The following is a 25,982-nucleotide window of genomic DNA, read 5'->3' on the forward strand; positions in this document are numbered from 1 at the left end:
TTGTTATGAACCCACTCTAAAGTGATCCACAAAGCTTGACCCTCAAGGGCAACCAAACAAAAAAAATCTTCAAAAGATAACGCTGGAAATGAAAATTCAATTTTCTGTTGTACAGTAGACATTTCAGAGCTGAAAAAGAATTTAAGTGTCTAACAACTTGCTTACTTTTTCTCCAGATGAAAAATGCTGTTGCTCCCTCCAAACCTTTCCTTTTTACAGCCATTGGCCTTCATGGCTGCAACATGAGCAACAGACAGAGATAGATTTAAGAGAAAAACAAAGGAAGAAAACAGCCTGGAGACCAGCTGTACTTTACATAGGCAGACAAAATATATATGAAGAAAAATTTCTCATTCTGCTGCTCCCCAGGAAAAGAAGTGGAGAGCAATTGGCACACTGAGCTACAGTGAAGAACAAATATTTGAGACTTGGTTTTTGGGTGTGCAGAGTACTCACAGTGCCTGATAAAATTATTTTAACTTTTCACCAGTTCTCACTTCACTCTGGCATTAATTTGAAGAAGAATTGAATTTTATATACAGGTCTTGAAACCCAAAAATAGTATGAAAAAAACAATGCTTTAACAAAATTAAGGCTTAAATTACATCAATGTGTAGCCTTACTTTCAAGAAATTCAGCCAGCACCCCTGACTGCGATGCCTGGAGAACTTAAGGCATCAACTCTAACTGTGTGTGTTGAGTCAATGATGCTACTTTTTCTGTTTTAAAGTCTTTTCCAAATTACTAGGAAATCTTTGAACAAAAGATGCAATGAAACATTTTATGTGTCATGAACAGTCCCTTCTAAGACAACAAGTGTTCCACCTTGTGTTTAACCTTCTGCCTGCTGTCTGGCCACAGCCTGTTCTATGAGAGGGCACCAGACACAGCTGTATATGACCAGCCAAGGTATTCCTGTACTCCACTCATCCACAGTACTGAGCCATACTGAATCAGTCCTCCTCCACAGGTGGAGCAGAGTGTGTGCATATCTCTTCCAGCAATTAAAATTTCTAAGGGAAAGCAGCCAAGTATAGCAGACAGAGGTTAAAAGCTTTAGAGGGAAGCCATGAGCCAGTAGGTTAAATGGATTTGATTCTCTATTCTTTGCACATTCCCCTAGTTAGCATATTTACCATCTGATCTGAGTCTTTCCACTGCATTAGCACCCTGTGATCTCCCCTGAGCTTTCTTAAGATCTTAAATGCCTCATCCCTAAGTCTTGAAATGGGAAACTGAAGAATCCATGGAAAATCCTTCACTTTTTGTAAAAGTAACTGGACCATGAATTAATTCTCTGAGAGCCTCTTAGTCTACAAGTGAATTTACACCAGGCAACACTTGGACAGTGGACAATTTGAACTCTAAACCTGGGGATGACAGAGCTCAGCCCAGCTCCTCTGATTTACCAAAGACAATCCAAATCTGGGCTGAGGAGCTCCTCCTGATTGTGTGGAACAGAGCAGTAAATGTTTGCATGCAAAATAATAAATTTTAGGGTGAGTAGAACAAATGATGCAGGGCCATTTTTTACAACCATTCATGTAGTACAGCAGAACATTAGCTACAGAAATTAGTAGTCATTAGTCAAAATGATAGTGTGAGTGTATTAGGCTTTGTTAATCTTTATTAGTCTCTAAACAAACAGCATAAAACCATCACTTGCAGGTACAACCTCTAGTTTTTGATTAAACAGAGTGCTGTATTTCAGAAAAAAACCCCTCAAGGCTGACTTCTGCTCTTCCTGTGGGCTTTTAAAGCAAATAGAAATATCCTGAAAAGAAGAACTGAACTATGTTTTCTCACTAAATGAATGGATATAGAGACAGGTTGATGACCTTTCCCTGCATTTCCTGTGCTTAGATTGTTGGCCCAAAGGTTGATGAACACCTTCTGGTGCTGAGATTTTCAAGATCAAGCAGTGAACTTGTTCCCACTGATCTTAACAAAACGTCTGTACCCAAAACGCCTGGACAGCTTTCAGAACTTCAAGCAATACCTCTCTGACTAAAGATTCATTTTTAAAGACTCTGGTTGAGATTTAAAAATACATATCCTTTGCTGTGGAAATATCCAAGCTACATCAAAATCAGTGGAAATATGAAAATCCCATTTACTCAAGATCTATACTTTAGCACTTAAGGTTACAACATCCTTTTCATAAGTATCCCATCATTAGATATTCTGACTACCCACAACTCCCGCTAATGACAGATAAAATTTCTGATCTCTGCAGAATACTTAGCGATCAAGTATCAGCCAAACCACCTCTAAACAGCAAAAGTGAGAGAACAAGGATGCACAAAATCTGGGGTAGCTAAAACACCAGCCTGTGCTGCCAAGCACTTGGCAGGCAGAAGTGCTGGAACTGTGACATGCAGGGCAGCTGATGTGGCTCATCTAGCTGCTTTATATCACACCCATCCTTCCCACGTTTGCTGATACAAACTTTTTGCAATTCCCTTCAACACCTCCAGAGAACAGCACAGCAGCAGCTGCTGCATTGTGTAACTAATACCCCCATCTGATCCCCGAGGACAGCTTCATCTTAACATGGTGACAGTTACACTCCCTTCAAACCCCTGGAAAATCCTAATTCTGTGCTACCCAGAGATAACTGCTAAATGCCAGCACCAAATCCCTCTACATTGCACTTGGCATTCAATGTCCTACCTTGGCCAGGTGTGCTCTCACAGCGAAGCATAACTGGCAGTGATGCCTGCTGCTCATAAATAGCATATTTGTTATCTCTCCCTATGTATTTATGTGCATATACACCTTGCATACGTAACCCCAAGAGCCTGTCCTAACCTATCAAACCCTGTGGTAGAAGCAGGAGGCGGGGAAAAAAAGCATATTGAGCAACAACAGAAAATTTCTGGAGATCTCAATGCAAAATATTCCACGGAAGACATGAAAGAACAGGTCAGCCCATCATGCAGGCTATCTTTTGACTCACCCATTGCTTCAGTGGATGGCAGTTTCCTTGTTTAATTTGTCACTCGATTATTCAAAACACAAAACTCCACGTCTCTCCATATATCATTGACAAGGTAAAACAGGAAGATGTGTTCAACTGTGTCTTAATACATTTCAACAGGACTTCTGCTTTCAGGTAAGAAAAAGTTCAGAGAGGAAATACTCTCAAACCTTCCATATTTTCTCAGAACAGACAGGGACATGACACTTCATCAATCAGTTAATCATATCAATTCCTACAAAGAACATTTATGTAAGTTTGATGGACGTGTATGCTCTATGGCAGAGACAGACAAAATCACTCAAGAGTTATAGACCAAGCTTCCACACTGCAAGGATGGCGAAGGGCTCAGAGGATTTTTCTTTCCAGCAGTGTTAGAGACATCCCATCAGTCAGGTCTCCTGTGTGCAATACAAGCAGCTTTCTTTGCCAAACAAATCTAAGGAGGGAGCTCTCTGTAAGCAAGAATGCTTCCCACTCACTGGATGTACATTATTCAGATCCACATTCCCCATTTTTGGTGGCACTTCTGAGTACCAGCACTTTGTTCCATCTCAGGCAATGAGGGGCTAAGAGCAGTATAGGGAGGGTAGGGAAAAGGACTGTGTTTGTGTGTGTGTGTGTGAGTGTACTGAGACACCCAAAAAATGGCAGGAGAAAAGTAATGGGAAATATTTCAAAGAATATGAAGGAGCAGTGAGGGCAGGAGAGGAAGGCAGCAGCTTTCTGAGTTGCAAAGGCAAAGCAGTAAGTGAGAAAAGGAATAGACTATGCTGGAGACAATTTTATGTCTCCACACAGGCCATGTGGCACCAACAGGCAGCTGAGAATTTAGATCCAGCTGAACCAGAGGAAACTCTCCCTCCCTTACTTATCAAATTCATATATTTGATTTAATTCTGGGGGCCTGCTGCACCTTCCTCTCCCTGCTTTCCTTTCCCACAACCCTCGTTATTCCCTGTTGAACCCATCAGCACCTGAACTTTTGACACCGTCTACTCAGGTTTCATACTTGGTAATGGACAAACAGTGGCGGTAACTGCACTGGCAGGAAGTTGATTTTACTGAACTACACTGCTCCCACAAGCTTCTTGAAACTGCCGAGGTGTTATGGTCTGAGTCACCACATCTTTTCAGATTCTGTGACTTCAATATCCCCATCCTCAGATGATCTTTTGTAGGAAGTAAACCTGTCCAACCCTAAGGCTGCAGATAAGCAAACATATTTGTCACCGTTTCACAAGTTTCAGTTATACAACATTGTGTTTTGCCTCCAAAAACCCAGGTTTCATTTTGTGTGCAAATACTACATGACTTAGTTCAGCCTCACTGACTTTCAGCAAAGTGGAAGTGAATCTTTTCCAACAAGCATCTCTCTCCTGGTCAAGGCAAGCACACAGCTAAATGACTGCCAGCCCTGTTACCAATAGTGAGGACATGACTGAGAAACTACAGAACTAAAAGTTAAATCCATCGTATCTTTAAAGATCAAGACAAATTAAATAGTAGAGGACTGTAGCAGACCCCCACCAGTATCAGGCAGAGGTATGTTCTCAGTATTGCAGTACAGTGGCTTCTGTGCAGGGCAGTCAAGGGAGAGTTTCTACATTTTAAAAATGTAAATTACTAAAAAAAAAACCCAACTTAGTAAAGATTGCACCATAAGACCAATCTATCCAACAGAAAACCATCCATTAAAACACCTATAATTAAGAAATTAAAAAGAATAAATAATAAAAACAGACGAAAGCTTTCAGTTTGATTCTGGCAGAAATAAAAACTTAATTATACTGTAAACTTCCTTTCCTAATTTTACTTCCCTTTGTTTTTGGCAAGCTCTGTACCTCAAGGTAAAGATAGTTGTTGAGGAAGTCAGGCTCAAATAGCTAAAAAAACAGACTGAAAAATAAATAAAAATGTGCAATGTTTGTGAGATACCTATAGAAAGTCTATAAAGACTGTCAAGTTTCATTCTGATCTGTCCTGGAGATAATGAGTCCACAGGAAAGGGCCTCTCTTTAGCCAAGGCAAAGAAATTTTGGTTTTTTGCTATTTAGCCATCGGGTATGCATGATTTGTGCAGTTTAATGATTAATATCCTCACGTTGTAAATGGGGAACAATTGTGCTTCTGCCATACCTGTGGCAGTCAGCTCCCGGAGCCTGCACAACAGAAACCTTGCTTTGCTCCCCATTGCTGCATTCAGGAAGGGCACCAAGGTGGTCTGGGGAGATTTACAATCAAAGGCTTCCTGGCCTGAGCTTTATTGAGCTCTGAGGATAACACAAGCAAGCACCAAAGAGACTCCATATATAGCTGTAGAAATGCCAGAGCGCCATTGGAGAAGCACAGCCCTTAAATGGCAGAACTATCTAGAAGATGAAAGCAAGTTTTTTTCCTACAAAATGAGTAATTCTTGCCAAAACATGTTGAATTCTATGGGGCCTTTCATTTTCAGGAGTTTTCACTGGAAAGGAGTCATCAAATTCTTAAAGCCAAAAGCCTCTATTTATAAAACTAAAGAAATAAGGGAAACTGGTCTTAAGGAGGCTTCAAAACATCAGTTCCACTTTCAGCTCTAGGCATTGGCAGGAAAGCAGAGAAGTCTGATCTTCAGAAAATACAGTCAGCCCGCTATGTTCTTCCAGAAAAAGAAAACTGGTCCCTGGAGTCATTGCTCGCACCTTCTAGGTCAGGCCATGACAGAGAGCATACGAGTGCCTGGGATCACACGATGGGAGCAAAGAAAGTGTCATCTCCTGCAGTAGAAGGCATAGGTCCTGGATCACTGTTCAGGCATACAGGGCCACACAGTCTCCATCTGTCCCCCTCCTGTAGAAAAGGAGAAAAGAGTTTTAATGCAGAGCTGCCTCTGCTTATGCAAGGTCTGGGCTCCTCCCAGCTATAAATGGCTGGGAAAGGGCAGGAACTACCACACGGCAGGACTGCTTCCAAAACTGCCTCTTGCCACATTTTTCGGACCCGTGGGATGGACAAAAGTGAAAAAGCCTTTAGGAGACATCTTAGGAAAAATATCCTGCTTTATCCCAGCTGCACAGTGGAGATGAGGAGAGCCTGGCAGCAGAGCCAGCCCCAAGGAGATGCTGAGCTTCAGGCTACTCCTGGAAAACCTATGCGGCTGTCCTGTCAACCCTTATGGCTAGAGGAATAAAGAATTTGGGACAGTTGATAATTTACTCATCTCATCTGCTCAGATGGAGAGCTTCTCCAGGCACAGCCAGAGCCACAAGCCCCACAAAGTGAGGGGCAGGAGTGCAGCCCAGTCATTGGGGAGGGGAATGAATAGTCTAAGCAACAACTGAGAGTGCACCTCATCAATGTGTACAAATATCTAAAGTGGGGCTGTCAAGGGGATGGAGCCAGGCTCTTCTTAGTGGTGCCAAGTGGCAATGGGTAGAAACTGATGCACAGTAAATTCCACCTGAGTATGAGGAGGAACTTCTTTATTGTGCTGATGACCACACCTGGGATACACTGTCCAGAAAGGCTGCAGTGTCCCTCACTGGAGTGTTCCACAACCATCTTATGACATTCCTGTGCCATGAGCTGCGGGATGACCCTGCTTCAGCAGGGAGGCTGGAACAGATGACCCACTGTGGCCTCTTCCAACCTGACTCATACTATGATAGGCTGGAGACCCAGAAGAGGCTGGCAGTGCTCAGGAACAGCCGGCTCCGTCAGATTTACACTGGCACGGTTCATTTCAGGGGATTTTTTTAGGCGTATTTGGAAGCGCGGCGAGAAAGGAAATAAAATGGCGGCCAGGCTGAGAATCCCTCCAACGGCCCCCAGGGGGCGCGGCAAGACCCGGCCCCCCGCTGTCCGACATGGCGGCGCCCGGTGCGGCTTCACCCGCCGGGGAGAACGGGCGGCGCCTGCCAGGAACGGTCGGCTTCCGGCGCCCGCCCCTTTCCTGGAGGGCTGGGCCTCCGCGCCATGCCCACGCCGGGAGCCGGCGGCGTGAGGGGAGGTGGCGCCCGCCGGTGCCGCTGGGCCGGGGCTGCGCGGACGAGCCGCTCCTTCAGCCTCCCGCGGGGACCGCTTGCTGGCTGAAATCGCCGGCGCAGGTGGCGTGAGGGCGGGCGGCCCTCGCGGGTGGGCGCCGGAGTGGAGTGAGGCCCGCCCGGCCTCAGGGGGATGCGCGGGTAGCCCGCGCTCGCAGCCAGCCCAGCCCAGCCCAGCCCAGCCCCGGTGGTCGCCGCGGAGCTGGCGTCGGGAGGCCACAAGATGTTCAGCTGGCTGGGCACCGACGACCGTCGGCGGAAGGACCCGGAGGTGTTCCAGACGGTCAGCGACGGCCTGAAGAAGCTTTACAAGACCAAGCTGCTGCCGCTGGAAGAGCACTACAAGTTCCACGAGTTCCACTCGCCGGCCCTGGAGGATGCCGACTTCGACAATAAGCCCATGGTGCTCCTCGTGGGGCAGTACTCCACTGGGAAGACCACCTTCATCAGGTAAAATCCAGCTCCCTGCGCCCTCCATGCTCGGACACTGGGGAGGGGCAGAACGTCTTTCTGCTACCTGTGCTATGCCTTGATCCCCCTCCTGTTACCTCCTTCGCGTCCCCTCAACAGCTTTTCATTGAAAAGTCACCTCCACTCAAACGCCAACCATTCCTTCGCAAGCTCAGGGTGCTGTAAGATGTCCCATGAAACACCGACGTGGCAAAAAGTAGCCCAGGGCAGGGCTGAGGAGTGCAGGCAGAGCAGGAGTGTGGAGATGTGAGTCACTGGGGCCCTCCTGGCCGTTCAAAGTGCAGAGGCTTTGGGAAGCCTCGCGCGGGGCATTCCGTGCCTGCACTGCCCTGGTTGACCCTTGTAGTAACCATTCTTTCCAATTTACTGTAGCTTTTGAATGGTGAGGCAGCTTTAAAGGGGGTACTTCGGTTTGTAGTGGTCACTGTTATATGCTTGCAGCTGTCTTGTCTTTTTCTGCACTGTCCCAGAGGTAACACTCAGAACCCACTTAGAGAAGCATGTGTGCCTGTGCACAGACAGACCTGCTCCTCTTCAGGGCTCCAGAAGTAAAGCCCTGTTTTAACTGTGTCCTGCTCGGCCGAGATAGTGGCAGCAGCAAGTTTCTTTCGAACTGTAAAGAAAGAGCAGCTGCCAGCAGCTCTTTCATTTCGATGATGTGAAACTGTCGCAGAGAGGGTTAAACTTTTCCAGCTGGACTTGGTTGCGGGGATCTCTGTTCAGCCATGCTGCTAGTTCAACTTGCAGCAGCCTTTCCCTTGGGATCATAGCTGAAGCTGCACTGCCCGTGTTTCCTATGTGATTCATAAGCTAAGCGTTAAATTCCAGCCTTTTTCTGGTGTAGCTGTGTTGAAATCTGTGGAATTACCCCAGTGTAAATCTGGATTCGAGCCACAGGCAGCCAGCCCTTTGTTTGACCAGTATTTCTTGGTGAAGGAGGGAACTGTGGAGAGTAGAGAGAGGTAGATCAAATTGACTGTACCTCTAAAGGAATGACCTTGAGAAATGCAGGGGCTTTTCTTTTTAATGTGCTGTAATATTCCTGCTGCTAAATTTCCTGGTCAGGAGCCAAGAACAGAATGCATTTCTGCTACCTTGGCATGTACCTGGCAAACAAAGTTGAAAAGTTAAAAGGCTTTTCTCATATGAGCAGGTCAGGTGGATGGTGACAGGGTGCAAAAGACCCAAAGAAGCATTTTGCACATGTTTGCAAAGGGAGTTACTCTTCTGAAAAATAGAGAGGATAGCTAGCACAACTGCCTGGTTCCACCCCAGATCTTTGTTCCCTGACTTAGAACCAAGCCTGTTTGAAAAGGTTTTCCTGTCTCTGGCTTACTGACACTCAGAGCCTGAACACGAGGAATTGCTGAATTCCTGATAAGGCTGTCTAACTAAAGCATCTCTTCTTAACCCTTTTATCTGGATTGCCAGCATCATTGTTTCCCTGCAGTCTCACCTGCATGCTGTTAGCAGAGACTTCCTGCATTTGCCCCTGTCTGTTCAGTGAATTCCTTTCTCTGTGAGCCTCAGCTCCTTTTGCAGGAAGTTTGGGTGCCTAGAGCATGTTCCAGGCAAAAGAAGATTAAGTTTTTGCGATGTGGGATGGCAGCAACAACCTCTCTGCTGTCAGCAAGTGGATCTGAGCCTCTCTGACAGCTGCTGTTCACTCATGCTTGTGTTCTCCCAGTTTTCTCCAGGCATCGGGCTGGGATGAGCCTGCACAGAGCCAATGGTCAAACAGAAGTGACCAGGAGCTTTGGGAGCTTTTGCTTCATAGGAGTGCCACACAGACCTCTCAGAAAGGCAGTCTTCTTTTTAAAACAGTGCCTAAGAAAGTGAAAGAGAACTTTGGTAGAACCTCAGGATCTCTAACAGTAGAAGTGTGAGGGTCTGTTAATCCAGTGTGCTCCCAGTCAAAGGCCAGAAAACCTTGTGTTGCTCGTGACAGGCTTCCAGCATGAGCTTGCAGGCACTGCTCATTAAAAAGCTGGGATAAGCACCAGATTAGCATCCAGAGTTATTGTGGGAAGGCAAGTGGGAGCTAAAGCTGAGAGCAGGGAGGAGTTAAAGGGGGCTGGGGGGAGGAAGTGGGAGGGTTGACAACCATTATGTCTTAGCAGTAGAGTGAATCAAGAAATAGCCTCTGGACATTCCCTCCACAGTCTTGTCAGGATGGGGGATAATTAGGGTTATCCTTGTGTATCAATTCCACTCTTAAATTGCATCCTTCTTGTGCTTCCATGCAATTTAGGGACATGACTTAATGCCACTAAACAATCATGTGGAATAAACTCAGTCCCAGTTTACCTGGATCCCAGGACACCTTACCAAAAAAAAAATTAAAGACCCTTAGTCACCTACCTAAGGAATGTCTGTCTTCCAAACCTCCTTCCTTGATTTGAGGTGAAACAAGGAAGAAATGCAAGGCTTTGAAGCACCTAAGCGGCAGCATCTTGCAGTGAGGTTGCTCTCTTGTCAGGAGCCTGATGGTGGAAAAAAGGCAGTCAAGGTCAGCAGTGAGAAACATTCCTAGAGGCTGAGCCAGGGAAGAGGGAGGTGAGTTGTGTGGGTCAAAGCCAGTGAAGCGAGACCAGAGCATGGCTTGTTTTCAGTGGAACCAGGCTGTTCCCCCTTTTTCTTGCAGGGGCACAGAACTGAGCCTTTCTGCACTATGTGAAAGGTGTAGGTAGCATTGCTAATGCAGCTTTTCCATTCCTGCTTCCTGCTGTATCATCTCTTTGTGCTCACTCCCATTTTTCTTCTCAGCATGCATTTGGCTGATGCTTTTCCTCCGGGTTGGGAGCTGAAAGTCGGTGCTGTTTAGGGCAAGGCAACACCTCTACCTGGGAATATCTGACAGCCAGTGCAGGATCTCACTGGAGCCTGCCTTTATAATGCTATTGCTTTTTATGTTTCCTGTAAAAGGGTGGGAATACAGGACAGAAAATTACTCTCCTAATTAACTTAGGTTCCTTGGTCATCTCTAAAAATAATCCCGGCTCAAGTCCAGCCATCCTGCTAATAAAATAAACAAGCCTGTCAGAGCCCTACTAACTGTCAACACAGCTTGCTTTTCTGGTGTAGCCGCCCCTTCCTCCTACAGCTAATCATTTACACGTCCTGGCCTCTCCACACTGCTTGTCACGGGTTACGCGCAGAGCTCTGGTGTCACCTCCCCGTGCGGCCCTGAACCTTTTATCTGTGCCTGCATCAGGCAGCTGTCACCATTTCCTCCTGCTCTGCCCTTCTTTCCGTTCCCGCTCGGCATCACCTCTGCTGCCACGCTCAGCGGCATCCTGCAGGGCTCCTGCATGACTCATCACGGGCAGGCAGCCCCTTCCCCCACATCCTGCGGCTCTCCTGCCCAGGGAGCCCTGCCTCTCCTAACCCATCTCCAAATTCACCTGGGAAAGACCACCTCAAGCTGGGCCTGCACTAACGCAGCTTTCCTGCCCTGGCCCTTCCCTGGAACCGACTTGAATTAGGCAAACAGCATAATGCTTCCAGCAACATACCGACTCCAGACACTTCTCTGAAAAGCAGATTGGTCATAAAAAACCTATTCCCCTCCTGCATGGCGTACTCTGCAGACTTCCCTAACCTGGCTGGAGGTTACTCCCCCAGGCCTTTGAAGGTGTTCAGCAGCTCAGCTTAAGGCTTTCCACTGGCAAAGGAAATTGCTTGCTGGTGGTTGGTGTTTTCCACAGCTATTGTTTGCTCTTCTCTCCCAGAAATCCCCACAAATGTGACAACTGCATGTGGTCTTTAGCTTGCCTCTGGTAGCCAGGGCAGGCTGTGTCACTGCTGAGCAGAAATGCCTTCCCCCCATCAGTGTCAATACAACCCCTTGTATTTGTCCTTTGTACAATGAGATTCTTGTGCAGCTGACACCCTGCTGCACAATGTACCCGAATCTCCCAGAGAGGCCTCACTGAAAATAGATGCTGTGATAGTGGGCAGTACAAATCTTCATCTCTCTGGTTTCCTATCACTTGTTGCACATAGATCAATAACATTGGTGGGTGCTTCTTATTTTGTGCTTTTGTTGGGATTTTTTTTTTGTGTGTTTTTTAAGTCTTACACAAGAAATAAACACAGAAATGCTTTGAAATGTTAGCCGAGTGGAGCTGTGATAAAATTCTTTCAAGCAGGTTGTCTGGAGGAGTGTTGCTATTACACACAGGACTTTTGGTTAGATTTTCTGGGAAGCTTTATCTATAAATAACAATTCCCTCCCCTTAACTGTTTTTTACTTCTGCTCAAAAGTTGTCATTTTACACGTGTATTTCAAGCCTCTAATACAGCAAGGACACCACCTGACACTGGGAGTAAGGGACCTTTCTCAAAAGCCCTTCGCTTGTTGCATTTGGCAGCTGTTAACACTGCCTATTTCTTTTCTCTCTAGTATTTGCATGGGGAGAATGCAAAGATTTATTTCTATGGATTCACTGAATTCCCATCTGTGTAAAGCCACTGGCTTGACAGCAGTGTCCATCAGGGGCAAGAGTTTGAATTGCCATCTATGAGGCACAAGCTTAGTTTCCAGAGTCTGACCAAGTGGCTTCTAACCTAGCAAATAGTTGTGCAGTGTAAAGAGCTTCCCAGGGAATTGAGCCAAGAACATTCATATGATAGTCTACACAGCCCTTGGTGGGAGAAAAGTAGCCCCTCCTTGTTCTCAGGTGCTTCACGCTAGAGAGGAGGTACTGTGGCTGCCAGGAAGGCATATTGTGATCAGCAGCCAGAGAGGTGGCACACACCAGCACTGCCTGCAGTCTGCTTTTCTTAATTAATGACCCACCTTCACTGGAAAGTTTGAGAAACCCCTACATAAGGTTTAGGTAAATAAGATACATCTACCTTAGTATAGGAGGTCAGAGGTCTGCTCTCTTCCTGGATTATTTCAGGCCTTTTAGGAGCTGCTCAACAGCTCCTAAATCTGAGTTCTACAATTAAGAGTCACTTTGAGTGAGCATGGGACTTGAAAATCTCTTTGGACAAAAGATAAAAGAAAATACATGATAGTACACAAGGAAAGGAGGTGTGGTCATTTCCTAAGGGAACTATGGGTATCATTTATGGAGGTATTCTTGTTGCAGTATGAATGTGTACCAAGCCAGATAAGTATCAGTGATTTCTCCTGGGTATACATTTGGTTGTTTTACCTTTAGATCCAATTGATTTGGCCTTTCCCATTGGGAACTGAGGACACATATGCTCACATGGTATCAATAAAAAGCCTGCACAATTTTTTTTTCTTGTTGCTCCTTAAACACTGGATAGTGATTACCTATGTTAAAATGCCCTAGCCCAGGACACAGTGAAAGCAGGAACCCCTGAAAAGTTATCACAAGCCTTCATGCCAATGGTCCTATAGTCCCTCACACAGGGACCTCCCTCACTAAGACTCACCTGAGTGAACCAATTCTGGTGCTTAGACATATCAGTCTAAGCATGTCTCAATCATGAAAAATCTTCAGTCATGAAATCATGAAAAATCATGAAAAAAATCTTCAGTCCTCCTATTTCCTTTTCCACATCCCCATAATCTACTTTTAACATCACAGCAATTCTGAAATTATCTTTCTACCTACTGAGGACTAGGTCAAAGCAAAGGAAGAGGGAGGAGTGCCAGCTGCACTGGCAACAAGCAACACATTATTATACTAACTTGCATAGTCTGGTAGTCATTTTATTCTTTATGTAACTAGCCAGAGCTTATCACTTGTCACCTCTGACACCATCCCATACTGAGGGCTAGACAGCACAGGGCTTGACCAGTTCTAGCTATCTTCTGCAAGCCACATGGACATAATGCTCTTAGTTTTCAGCACAGGAGCAGCAGGTGGTTTTCTGCTACACACACACAAACACAGGCTTGGCTTCAGTGATGGCATTTGGTGCCTTTGTGAGCCAAAGGAAACTGTCCTGTGTGCACACCATTGACCCACCCTGAATTTGGCAGGATCAGTTAGGATATGCTGCCAGGGTCCTATTCAAAGCCCTACAACCCCATGGGTGACTAGCTTTCCCTGAAATTTGCTAAGCTACCTTCAGGAAATAATAAGGGATGCTGTACTTACTGTGCTATCTAGCTCGGACTATACTCCCCCACCCACGTGTGTAGTGCTCAGTATGCTTGAGCCATTTGTAGTGCAGACCTGTGGCTGCATTTCAAAAGCACACAAGGACAGAGACTGAGACTTCAGTCAAGTGCAGGGGAAGCTGGCATTTAAGCAACTGATTTGGACTGGGGGCTAAGCACATTAGTTGGATGAATCTGCTGAAACAAGCGGCAGTGAAGTAATTGATATTGGCACCAAGAGCCAGTAGGGTTTCAGGATTAACTCTGTGATTGCAGTGAACTGCTGTTTTTACTTGGCTGTGCTAGGTCTGCTCCAAATGTCTTGAGGATCAAAATACATAAAATGATGCAATGTGGTGAGAATCTCTTCCCAGCAGCTATAATCATCTCAATTTCTTAATCCACCTTAAATGAGCTTTTAATGTTGAGATCCTAAGTAGAAAAGCTACCAAGACATTTATCAAACAATTCAGTGACAGTGCTAAAAATAGTCTCAGAAGCATCCATGCTCTTGAGCTTCATAATTGTACTGCAATCTTCAGTACAACTCATTTAGGATTTAGCAGCTCATGTCTCATGCCCACACCCTGTTTTTTCACTTACAGGTACCTGCTGGAGCAGGATTTCCCAGGGATGAGGATTGGACCAGAGCCTACAACTGACTCCTTTATAGCAGTTATGCAAGGAGATGTGGAAGGGATCGTTCCTGGAAATGCGTTGGTGGTGGATCCCAAAAAACCGTTCAGGAAACTCAACGCCTTTGGCAACGCCTTTTTGAACAGGTCAGTACTCAAGAACTCTCTTGTTCTCTGGAGTAAAGTTAGTATCTAATGAGCAACACAGCAAGCAATGTAAAGGGATAAGGCACTTCTTTTCCTCCCATCCACATTGCTGATGCAAAGCCAGTCCAGTCTTACCAGATGCACATAAGTCAGTTGCTGAAGGGCTGATAAATTCAGGGCTGACAAACCTTCATTTTATTTGAACAAACAAAACAAAAATGACAGCACAGCCTAAGCTTATCCTACAGGAGACTAGAGATAAATATCTTCATTAGATTTGCTGTCCCCTGTTTTAGTATTTTTAGTTTCTTCCATCTGTTATCAAGACCAGGCTCTCTCCATTCCCATGCCTTACAGATACAACCTCAGGTGCAAATTGATGACCGCTCTAATGTGTTTCCTGTAAAAAAGAGTAGCAAGGTGTTTGGACAGCAGCTCTGTGACACGAGGAATATAACCTTTCCATGCCCTAGACCCAGCCCAACCATGGGGAGGTTTTGGATCTAGGCCTTGCAGGAAGCCAGCAGCACACACCCATATCCTAGATGAGCACAAACTGTGCTGCAGAAGGCAACAAACTGACTACACCCATCATCGACGCCTTCCCTTAACACAGTGTGGGAGACACTGGAAACATGGCAGCTGCTCAGCCAAACAGCCAGGAAAGCTGGGCTGGGCTCTGGCTCCCATTCGATCTTCCAAGCTTAGAGAATGACTGTCCAGAGGGTGCAGCATCTCCTACCAGCACTGACCACAAGAGTGCTGCTGCAGGCTGCAGCAAGGCAGGGAAGGGGCCTGCAGAGAAGCATGTGGAGAACCTTGCTGGCAGGAGAGGGACCTAGCTGGAGTTACTGCTGCATGGAGAATCTCACAGCACCTCAGGGTGACAGGAAGGAGTATCTGATCGCTGCACAGGAGCATCATTTAAACACATCAACATGGTCCTGCATCAGAGAGACTTAGAGAAGTTTTTGTCGTTTCATAGGGCGCAGAACATCTGCAGCTGACCAGCAGTTAGGTCAGGTGAGTGTCCACTCCCTCCACCAGGGCAGAATAATTATTTTCCCTAAGAGAATAACAACAGGCCTCTTGCCTGGAGTGCAGAGATTGGATGAAGAGGACATAATTCAGAGTAGCTCAGCTGATAGCCAAGAACAGCCACAGCTGGCAGGCAGTTCACTGCAGAGAAGGAACATTAGGCCAGGCATGTGGGGCAAAAAAGCAAACGCTTCTCAACTAGCCTGATGGATGTGTCGTGAAAGTAATTTGCTCCTGCTACAGCAAGGGATCTCTGCATGCATTAACCCAGTTCACTGTACCATGCTGTGCTCTTGTTATGCTTCTTCTACTTTTCCTTCTCCTGAGAAAAGAGTCAAGCCTGTGCCAGCAACAGGGCAGAGGGACACGGCAGTGATTCAGCAGCAGCTTAAGTGCAGTACTTCTAGCAATGTAGGGAGTAGCCACAGCAGTCAATGCTGTCTTTCTCTTGCTGACATGAAAAAACAGGGGTTAGTGATTTCTGAACTGACAGAGGAGACACGCTAAGGGGGTCTGGCTCAGCTGTGTGAGCATCACATGCTAAAAATGCAGATGCTAATGCCCAGCTAATTAGGAAATTAAGCATATGCAAGAGTTGACTCAGAGGACCAGAAATTGAGCAGGTGTAAGTCCTAGTACACCCACTGGACCAGATCAAGCTTCCCATTCCAGTGGGCCTGACTTCTGGGCTAGGGAAGGAGAGCTATCTCTGCCTTGCACGTACCTTGCTGCTGCTGTATATATGCCAAGGCCCTGACCTCAGCTAGGAGGCTGTGAGCAAGAAATTTGCAGAAGGGAGCTCATCTCCAGGGGCCACACCTCTAAGCTGAGATAACAGTGGCCACAGGGAAGTCTGCTTTGCCCATGGACAGTTAAAGGTAACACTGTGAGCATCAGTGGAAAAGAACAGAGCAGCGTGAGGCAGAAGCATTGACACAGGTCTAGCTGGTCTTGGCTGAGAGGTGGCAGCCCACAGCACTGTGTCCTGTGGGGTGCAGCGCCTGCTGCTCCAGGAGTGAGCATCCACCCTTAGCTGGGACTCCCTCCCCAGCTGAGACTGGGATCTGCTGCTTTCCAGGAAGCAAGGGAAGACTGGTACAGTCAGGATTTGGCTGGGAGACAAGAAAATTGTGCTGTTCAGAGCCTGTATCCTCCCTCCCTTCATTCCCAGGAGATGGAGCACCTGCCCATACCCAGGAGATAAGGCTGCCCAGGGCTGAAATGAGGATAGCAGGTCTGCAGAATCCTGTCTCTTGTCTGCTCCTCTTGCCTCAGGTTGTTCCTGGGCATTGAGAGAAGGATTTGTTTTCCTTTCTCCAACTCTGCTAGCCAAACCCCACCTCTGGGAAGATTCCAGAGAGATGAGAAGTTGCACCTCGTTATCAGGAAGACTTGTTTGGCGCCAAGGGCCTGGAGCAAAATCAGGAATCTCGCCCATTGCTTTTGTTTGATATTGACTAGGTTACAAGAATTTCCCCATCCCCAAAGTCTGTTTTGGCAAGCTAAGGAGTCAGTCCTGGTTTTGTGTTGTGAACAGCAGGAGAGGTAGATAACATGTTGCTCCTTCAGCAATGTTCTCTGCCTTTAGAAGCAGTGAAACTCTAGTTTGGCATAATGTTGTTCCCTTCATATGGCCCCTAACAGAATTAGGTCGAGCTCTCTGAGGTCCTGCAGTTCTGCTGGGACAAGAGGAGGGCAGCAGCCGTAACTTTGCCAAAAGAATCAGAATGCACTCGCTCATGCTGGCCTCTGACCTTATATCTGAAATCTCCTGTGGAGTACTTTTCCTAGAGAAACCAGTGGAAAATCCCCCTGCCCCATTTAATATTACAGCACAGGGAATACTCAGGTCAGAAGAGCAAACCTGGGTCGGCAGGACAAGGGAATAACATGACCTCTTGAGCCTTTTGTTCTCTGCTGCTGTGCCTGGCACTCAACAGGATTATCAAGCCAGTCCCCCTCTTTTATACGAGGTATTACACATTCAGAAATGCTCCCTGTTGCCACCTGCCAAGCTGGGGATGGGGAAGCTGTAATATGTGGTGTGAAATAGCTGACAGCTTAGAGGAGGAGACACTCTTTAACCCATGAGGATTCACTCTTATCAGAATCTTGAAGTCATACAAGTAGAACAGTTGAGTTGTGGCATAACCTGGAGGAATTCAGAGGTGCAAGGGGCCTCTGCAGAAGCAGACACTCGGCCAGAGCACTGCAGGGCCCCATCTGCCTTGACTGCACTGAGTGGCCCTTGTGCCAACCCCCATCCTCTGGTTCTGCCTCCATCCAGTTTTGTGCCTGGATGTCACACCCCCCTATTAATATGCATATGTACACACACACACACACACACACACACACACACAGTTAAAGCTGCATGGAATGCCATCCCAAAAAGGCTATCCATGAAATGCTACCAGGAGCTACGGAAGTAGATAGGCTTTTACTGTCCTTTGCTGTTACTAGCAACTGAAACAGATGAGCTGCAGCCCACAAAGCACAAGTGACGCTTCTTAGACAGTGATTTGCATAGATACAGGACAGGGAACAACTAGCTAAAGAGCAGTTTCACATAAATGGAGCTGCAGAAGGGGGAGCAGTGACTTACAAAGTGAATGTGAATTAACAATGTCATACTGCTGTTAAAAAAGCAAACATGTCACTGAGACATATAAACAGGACTGTCAACTGTAAGAGATAAGGAGCAATCCATCTGCTCTGCTCACCACTAGCAGGGCTGCGGCTGGACTACTTCAGCTTGTGGCATCATGCCTGAAAAAATATGTGGAGCAGTTTGAGAGGACCCAAAGGAAGGCTGCAAGGGTCTTCAGGGATTTAGAAATGAGCTGGAAAGGCAGCTAGAGAGAACTGGAAGAGATAGGAAAAAGAAAAAAAAGTAACCAGCAAACCATTTTCTATAGAGAAAAGACTGAGGGGAGCAGGATGACAATAGTGTACATTGTGACAAGAGGGGAAAAAAATTATTTTCCACATCTACTGTTTGTGACTGAGAAGCATTATAGCATATGAAATTTAGATTAGACATTAAAAAAGAGGATTTACTGTAAAGGTTATTAAGTAATGGACTAGACTCACAACAAATGTTGGTGAATCTGCATTGTTACAGATTTGAAGAATAAATAACCTGATTGATCCTGCCTTGAGGCAGGAAGATAGACTGAGCAACGCCTTGAGATCTCATGCTGCCTGTGCTTTAGTACTTCCATGGTGCATTAATAGCACACTTTTTGTCTGTTTAAGACCAGATTTAAAAGAGAACAAAAGTCCTACAGAATTGCTGATTTTTTTATTTTTTTAAGCAAGTTATTTCAGTTCACTTGAGTTCAGGACTCTACAGGGTCCTTAGTTAAAGAAAAACAAATACCACTTCTTGTTAAAATTGAATCAGCACATAAATGAAAACTCAAATGTTTTCATCTTTCACAATTTGGGGGCCCATATAAAAAACCTGTCATAGGTCATGTCTGAGATGGATGTTCCAGAGGCAGCAAAACAGATAAAAGAGTTTAGTTCTAGTTTCTTACTCATTTCTTTAAGTAACAGTAGCTCCAAGCTCCAATCAAAGACTTGAGAGATCAGAGTCTGGCTTGTCCCGTGTTGCCTGTGATGTGCAGCACATCATGACTAAGTTTAGCATTTTTTATTTTTTAAAACACATTTATTTTCCACACAGGTTTGTCTGTGCCCAGCTACCTAATCCCGTATTAGAAAGCATCAGCGTCATTGATACACCAGGAATCCTTTCTGGAGAAAAGCAGAGAATTAGCAGAGGTAAGTCCCAAGTTCAGTTCTCTTCTAAATGACAGTAGTGAAAACCAAAGGAACTCTGTATGATTTTCACTTCAAACTAGACAAGCTGTGGATAAAAGCAGTGGTAGGAGCCTCTCAGAGCTACAGCATGACTTTGCAAATGGAGACCAAAGGGACATGGTTAATCTCCTGCAGAGAATTTAAATGTTTTCAGGGAAGGCTGTGTCACAGTCCAGTATTTCCCCACAGAAGAGATTTCTATCAGAGTCAAGTAATACCTATCTGCATTGCAGAAATAATTGCTTTCAGTGACTTACTGATGATCCATAACCAAGGCCCCCACTGTAATCAAGCTGTTTTCTTGCACTGGCCAGGCATCCTAAATGTGGTGCAGGACTGAACTGGGTTTAAGAACCATTGGCACTCAATTTCCTCATTGCACTGGGGAATCTTGAAAGCCTGTGGGCACTTAAATCATAGCATCCTAGAGCAGTTTGTGTTTGAAGGAACATTAAAGATCCTCTAGTTCCAGATCCCTGCCATAGATAGGGGCACCTTCCACTAGACCAGTTACTCAAAGCTCTATCCAACCTGGCCTTGAACAGTTCCAGGGATGGGGCTTCTACAGTTTCTCAGAGCAACCTGTACCAGTGCCTCACCACCCTCACTGTAAAAAATTTCTCCTCAATATCCAATATAAGCCTACCCTTTTTCAGTTTAAAGCCATTTCCCCTTGTCCTGTCACAACAGACCCTTGCAACTAGAGCTGATGAATAGCATGGTATCTCTTAGTGAACTTCTGAAGTCACTCTCAAACTCACCCTCTGAAGTGGGCAGCATCTTTATACTTTAAACCCAATCTCTGTGGTCACCTTCTTGCTCTGTAAGGTGATGATGGCATAGCTTGGATTTCTGGAAGGTTCCTTAGATAAAGCTAGGAGCTATGCACCATTTCATTGGAAGAAAGCCAAGAGCAGTAATCTCAGCATTCAGGTTTGAGATCAGTTCTCATGCACACTGCATATTAACAGTGCGCAGTTGAGTTTCAGCAGTACAGGCTCCACCCCAAAGTGCTGAGGCCTTTCCCATATTTCCATGTTCTGCCCCATAAGATTTCAGATGACTCATGATTTTCCAAATTCTATGACAGTTTTACATTGAAATATTTCTTGGAAACTTCCTTTTTTTCAATTGAGCAGTCACCTTACATGGAGCCAGGTCTTGTTTGTTTTGCTGGGATTTTCCACCACAGGAACCTTAGCTAGCAAAGAAGTGTCAATAAAGCACAGCTGCAGTTCACAAAAAAAACCTTCACATTAACCTTTTCCAGTGTGAGCCTCTGCACTGCTAGGGGATCAGAAATTCCAAGGTGTGCCAGCTTTTATGAGAAAGTTGAAAAATATGCTGTGCAAGCTTTCCTCCCCTCAGCAGAAAGTGTTATGGAGATAAAAAAAAATTCGTATTAGGTGGTGTAGACATTTTTCTATCAAAAAATGCCACTGAAAGCAACCACTTCTTCTGTGAAACTATCACAGTGAAGGAAACTTGCTTAGGAAGAAGTATTTTTGTTATTAAAAAAAAATAGAAAGAAGATGTAGGTGAGTCAGAACAGACTCATTTCAAGCCCCTTTTGCAAATCTTCTCACTAATTCAAATGCTGACATGTATTTCAAGATTTTCCTACTTTTAAGCTGTTTACAGAACTAAAAATACGCTCCTGCAAAATACACTGGCACTTCTTGCTGCTCCTGCAAAAATTTCTCTGTCAGCTTCCCACTGGGTCTTGGTGTCCCATTCTAGAGCCTGTCAGTCTGACCTTGGTGCTGGCAAAGGTCATGGAACTCATCATCATCATGGATCAGGCCAGGCAGCACAAGCTTAGGAAAGGTCCTGCTTGACCAGCCAGATCTCCTGCTCTGACAAGGTGACCTGGATGGTTGAAGGCTGAGGATGTTGCCTGCCTAAACTTGAGTACAGCCTATGATCCTGTTTCCCTCGCATTTTCCTGGAGAAACGGGCTGCTCATGGCTTGGATGGGTGCACCCTTCCCTGGCTGAAAAACTGTCTGGATGGCCAGGCAAGAGTGGTGCTGAGAGGGGTTAAATCCAGTTGGAAGTTAGCCACAAGTGTTCACCAGAGCTCAATGCTGGGACAGCCACATTTAATATCTTAATCAGTGATCTGGACAAGGGGATCAAGACCACCCTCAGCCAGTCTGAAGATGACACCATTCTGGCCTGGAGTGTTGGTCTGCTGGAGGGTAGGAAGGCTCTGTAGAGGGATCTGAATTGATGGGATAGATCAATGGGCTGAGGCCAGTGCTGGGTTCACAGTTGGATTCAATGATCTTAAAGATCTTTTCTAACCTAAACAATTCTATACTTCCTGCAGCTACTCTGATAAATGCCAGAACATGCTTATAATACAACTGTGCACTGTTACAAAAGTCACTGGTGTACTTTAACCCAAGCCAATAATGCCTCTGCAAACATTTGGAAACAGCTGAGGAGGCTAAAGGGGAGTCCCAGTTCTGTACATTTTTGCATGCTATACATGTTTGTAGAACTGGAGGCCTGTCTCAGCATGTGGAGTAGGTTCTCCCTGGACAACTTCTCTGCCCCCAGTGCAATTAAGTGCACTTAGGGCAGAAAACTGGCAGATTGTCCCGGTGACTACAGAGTGGTCATTTGACCATTTTGTCAGGAGGCAGCTCTAGATGGAGTACAGCCATCTCCTGATCATCCTGCCATCCCAGGAATTTGCTCTGCTGTATCTCCAGCCAGACAAGGGGGCTGTCAGGACCTGTCAACTGATCTAATCACAGAATTAAAAGTACAGTGTAGGGGGGATCTCGCTTTGTCACCATTTACATCTGGGACAGACTGAAAGTGGTCATGTGGGCCGTCAGATGACCTTGCAATAGATAAAGGACAAGAGCTTCATCTGGTTGAGGTCAATATGGCTTTGTTGAGGCTGGAACAACTCCAGCAATTTCTGTCTACAGGGAGCAGGAAGAGTCTAAAGAAGTGAGGTGCCTGTGTTTAGGAAGGGCTGCTGCCAGGCATTGGCATGAGCTTATCTTGAGGTGTTTGAAAGGGAGTACTCACCTCCCAGCTCCCATGGAAGAGGAATGGGAAAAAGTGGTGAGGCTGACACCTTTGCCACCAAGCTTACAAGCCAGCTGGCCTCATCAGCAAGTTGGTTTTGGAGATACATAGAGCAGTAACATGGTCTAGGCAGAAAACAAGACAGGGTTAAAAAATGCTGACACAACAAAATTCTGCTTCTTCTATACCTTCCCAGCCTGCTCAGATTTCATTTGGGAATGAAGCAATACCTGAGGGAGTCTTACAGAGGTTTTCCAATAGACTTTGAAGTTTCTTAACTGCTTGCAATAGGAATGCTTTTCTTACCCTCATTGCTAGTAGTATGTTCTGAGACCCTCAGACTGGGGTACCTGGGATACAGTGTCAGGGAAGAGAGTAGATAGTGAAGCAGTGTTCTGTCATAAATTTGAGGGGGAAAGTAAAGATGTAAAAGATGTGGCAGGCTTTCCCAGCCTGCCCATCCCATGAGAACCAGCAGTGTTTCTAAAAATAGGAAATTCTTCTCGGTGGGAACATCACAAGTTCGTCTCCTTCCCCATTAGATGTCAGGAGCATTAGTTAATCTATACATTGTCAGCTTAGCAGAATACCACGCTGTCAAAGCTTAGCAATCCATGAGAGGCACCTTATACCCCTGAATTTCAAAGCAGTAGCTGTTTCTGTTATTGCATCTATGTTTCAAAGAGGAGGAGCAAGGGAACAGGGTTTAAAGGATTGGTTCAGGGGCCAAGTCCAGGTTCTGAAGCTTTTCAATTGTCTGAACTCAACTCTGAATTAAATTAATTGCCTTGTTGCTGTTAAAGATGGCAGATCTGACAGTCCCCTCACAGCCAGTGTATGCACGAGCACAGGGTGCTGGTGTTAGTGCTAGCAGCACTCAGCCCCCTACAGCCAGCAGCAGGGCTTTGCAAATGGCCACCAAGCTTTGCTCCAAGGAATGCTGTGTAATCCCAGGAAACAAAGCTCAGCACTGGCTCTCTTCCAGGACAGCATGACCATAAAGAGCCCCCTTCTCTCACAGAGCAGCCCATGAAGTTTCCCAGAGCTGCAGGTTTAGGCCTATCAAGCAATTGAGGGTGATGCAGTCTGTCATAGCTGAAGTGCACATCCCTTTGACATGCGGTGACATCAGCAGCACTGACACAGCAGCTGCTGCTGCTCTCAGGCTCTCTAAAAAAAGTGTAGCCCAGGAGCTGCCTGCACTGATTTGACCTACTGAGCTCCTGATTCATGCACTACTTTATGGTGGGTGCCCACAGTGTCACAGGTGTGGTAGCCAGACTGCCAGGGATGCACAGGTGTCATTTACAGGCTTTGTGGGAAATGTTTCCAGAATGTTCTGGCCCAAAGCACCTTGTCCTTCACTGCTTCTGTATTATCCTTGCCTGGAAGACAGCCATTTCTCTTCTGATCTTTTTTACAGACTGGGGCCTGAATCTATGTCCACGTTTAAAGAACTAATGATTGCATTGTCTTGTCCCTTGCTCTGTGTCTTTTTTGTTATTTATTGTTTCTAGGGGAGCATGAGATGCCCATAGGGGAGTTGTTTATACCAAAGCAGCACAGTCTTGTCTGCTTTGACAATTTGATAATGATAAAAATGCCATCCACTTGGAAAGCACTGTTCTGGTGTCACATAATGAGCTCAGGCCAGCCTGCTGGGAGGGAAAATGAGGAGGGGATGACTATAACGAAATAAATGAGGACAGAGAGGAGGGCCACAGATCAGGTCATGCAGAGCCAGGACAGGAGTGAGGACTTGCTCATAATTCATCACCTTGTGCACTGTGCCCTGCTAATGGAGCCACCTCGCAACAGGAACTCGTACGCTTCAGTGGCAGTGCCATCCCTGGGGACTGAGCCTTGCACGCTCTGTTGCCCATCTGTCTCGACCTACATCTGCCCTGAGCTGAGCAGGTCCACGTCTGCCAAGTTCAGTGACTCCTTGGCCAAGCTGTATTTGATCCTTGTTTTGGGGTAGCTCTTCCTAAACGCTTCATATTGACTCTCTGTATGCCGCTTTCTCCCTTTCCTGCGTTAGCAGTGACCACGAGCTCCTAGCCAGGAGGTAAGGTAAGGACTGGCAGTGTCATTCTCCATTGGCTTGCTTTCCAGTATACACTATTCCAGCATTTTCCCAGCCTTCTACCCAGTTCCATTCTGCTGGCTTTAGTGCAGCCTAGCCATCCCATAACCAAGGGAAAAAACCCTACCCACCAGCTTCACCCTTCTCCTGGGAAAGCTGAATTCCCAAATGACCAGCAGCTTCAGCACCAGGGACACTTAGTCACTCACCAGTCTGACAGCAAGAAGAAAAATGCTAATAGCAACAGTCTTGGGCAGTGTAGAGCTCTCAGCCTGGCTATGTCTCAAATAGCCATGCTTGGAAGGGAAAGGCAAACACCAAGGGAATTGATGTTCTCCCACTTCATGGAATGCTGTTTAGGGTACAACAGCAACAAAAAATATTTTTTCTGAGGAGCTCTGTCACGTGTGCTAGCAACAGCATGATACAAACTAAAGGCATCCACCCTAAAAGCCTCTAAAAGGGAAGCACTTCAAATATTTGCTGTAATACTCCCCACTGGTGATGTTTGCTTATATTCTGTATTTCACTCTGCCTGGGAGGGTGAAAGTGCACTGGTTAGTTTTGACTTTCCAGTTCACCTCCATTACAGCTGCTCTGCAACCTGTCTGATTTTATCAGTCTCACTAAACACATACTGTTCCACTGAAATGCTCAGCTCTTACAGGCACACTGTTCTGCACTTCCTCTTAAAAGCAACAGAAAAATGAGCAGAAAATCTACACAGTTCTCATGTTTATTTCTAGAAATATGTGAAGCCATGGCCTAATTCTTCTGACCTGAAAGCAGCATGCAAACAAAAAGTCAAAATTATATTTGGCGTTTGAGAAAGCCAAACCATTATTTTATTTGGTACTGGGGGGAGAGTCATGTCTCCATGATTCGGGTTGGAAATACTGATATATTTTGCACTTCCAGTACTGGAAGAGCAAAAAAAAGTAGCAAAAAAGAGCAAGATTAAACGGCTGCACAGATATAAAGGGCTGTGCTTTTTTCTGTTCCTATTAACATACAGCAAGCATTTAATTTGTGTTACTAAACAAGTCTGATTTTTTTAACAGCTGTGCAGCTTGTCCATTTGTTGTGCACTGTGCACTCCAGAAATATTCTAAGTATCTATTGCATTGAGGGAAGATGGTCATGCCATCAGCCTCTCATCAATTTGCATTATTTATGCCCATCAGGCATTCTTTCAGCATCCTGAGTAGCAATGGAATGTGTTTCCTGGTCACTGGGAACTATCAGCTACTGGTGGCCATTTCAGGCCAGCTTTTCAAACATGATTTCTCCTGAAATTTAAAGTATGAATGCAGGAGAATTCAGTTTGTGTTTGGATGCTATAGTAAAAAAACTTCCTTGGAATCCCAGCTACACATAGATGTTGGTGTGTGCTGACTTCTGTAGAAAGCTTGGCCTGTATTCAGGTGCTTTCTGAGGTCTCAAAATCTGGCTAGAAACTCTTTTCAGAATTGGCCCAAGTACCAGGTAACGCTCAGGCCCATCTGTCACAAGTGGCAAAGACATAAACTTGTAGATGGGACAAGTTCTGGCTGTGTGTACACAGGAGCTAACCAGGCTGTCGTAGGGAAACTTAGCTTTGGACAATGGTCTCCTCAATTTCGCTCCACCTGATTTGAACA

The 25,982-nt window shown here is 45.7% G+C and overlaps 1 protein-coding gene across 1 annotated transcript in view; it reads left to right on the top strand.

The window, feature by feature from the left end:
- The first annotated feature begins 6,925 nt into the window (after window positions 1–6,925).
- Window positions 6,926–25,982, top strand: part of EHD3 (EH domain containing 3) — a 30,279-nt gene continuing 11,222 nt past the window's right edge. Inside the window, exons 1-3 of the mRNA XM_015622623.1 lie at window positions 6,926–7,455; window positions 14,167–14,343; window positions 19,073–19,170. Coding sequence (XP_015478109.1) covers window positions 7,229–7,455; window positions 14,167–14,343; window positions 19,073–19,170 — 502 coding nt within the window. The 5' untranslated portion in view covers window positions 6,926–7,228. The remainder of the gene's footprint in view (window positions 7,456–14,166; window positions 14,344–19,072; window positions 19,171–25,982) is intronic.

The sequence above is a fragment of the Parus major genome, chromosome 3, assembly GCF_001522545.3.
Source record: "Parus major isolate Abel chromosome 3, Parus_major1.1, whole genome shotgun sequence".
Classification (NCBI taxonomy): domain Eukaryota; kingdom Metazoa; phylum Chordata; class Aves; order Passeriformes; family Paridae; genus Parus; species Parus major.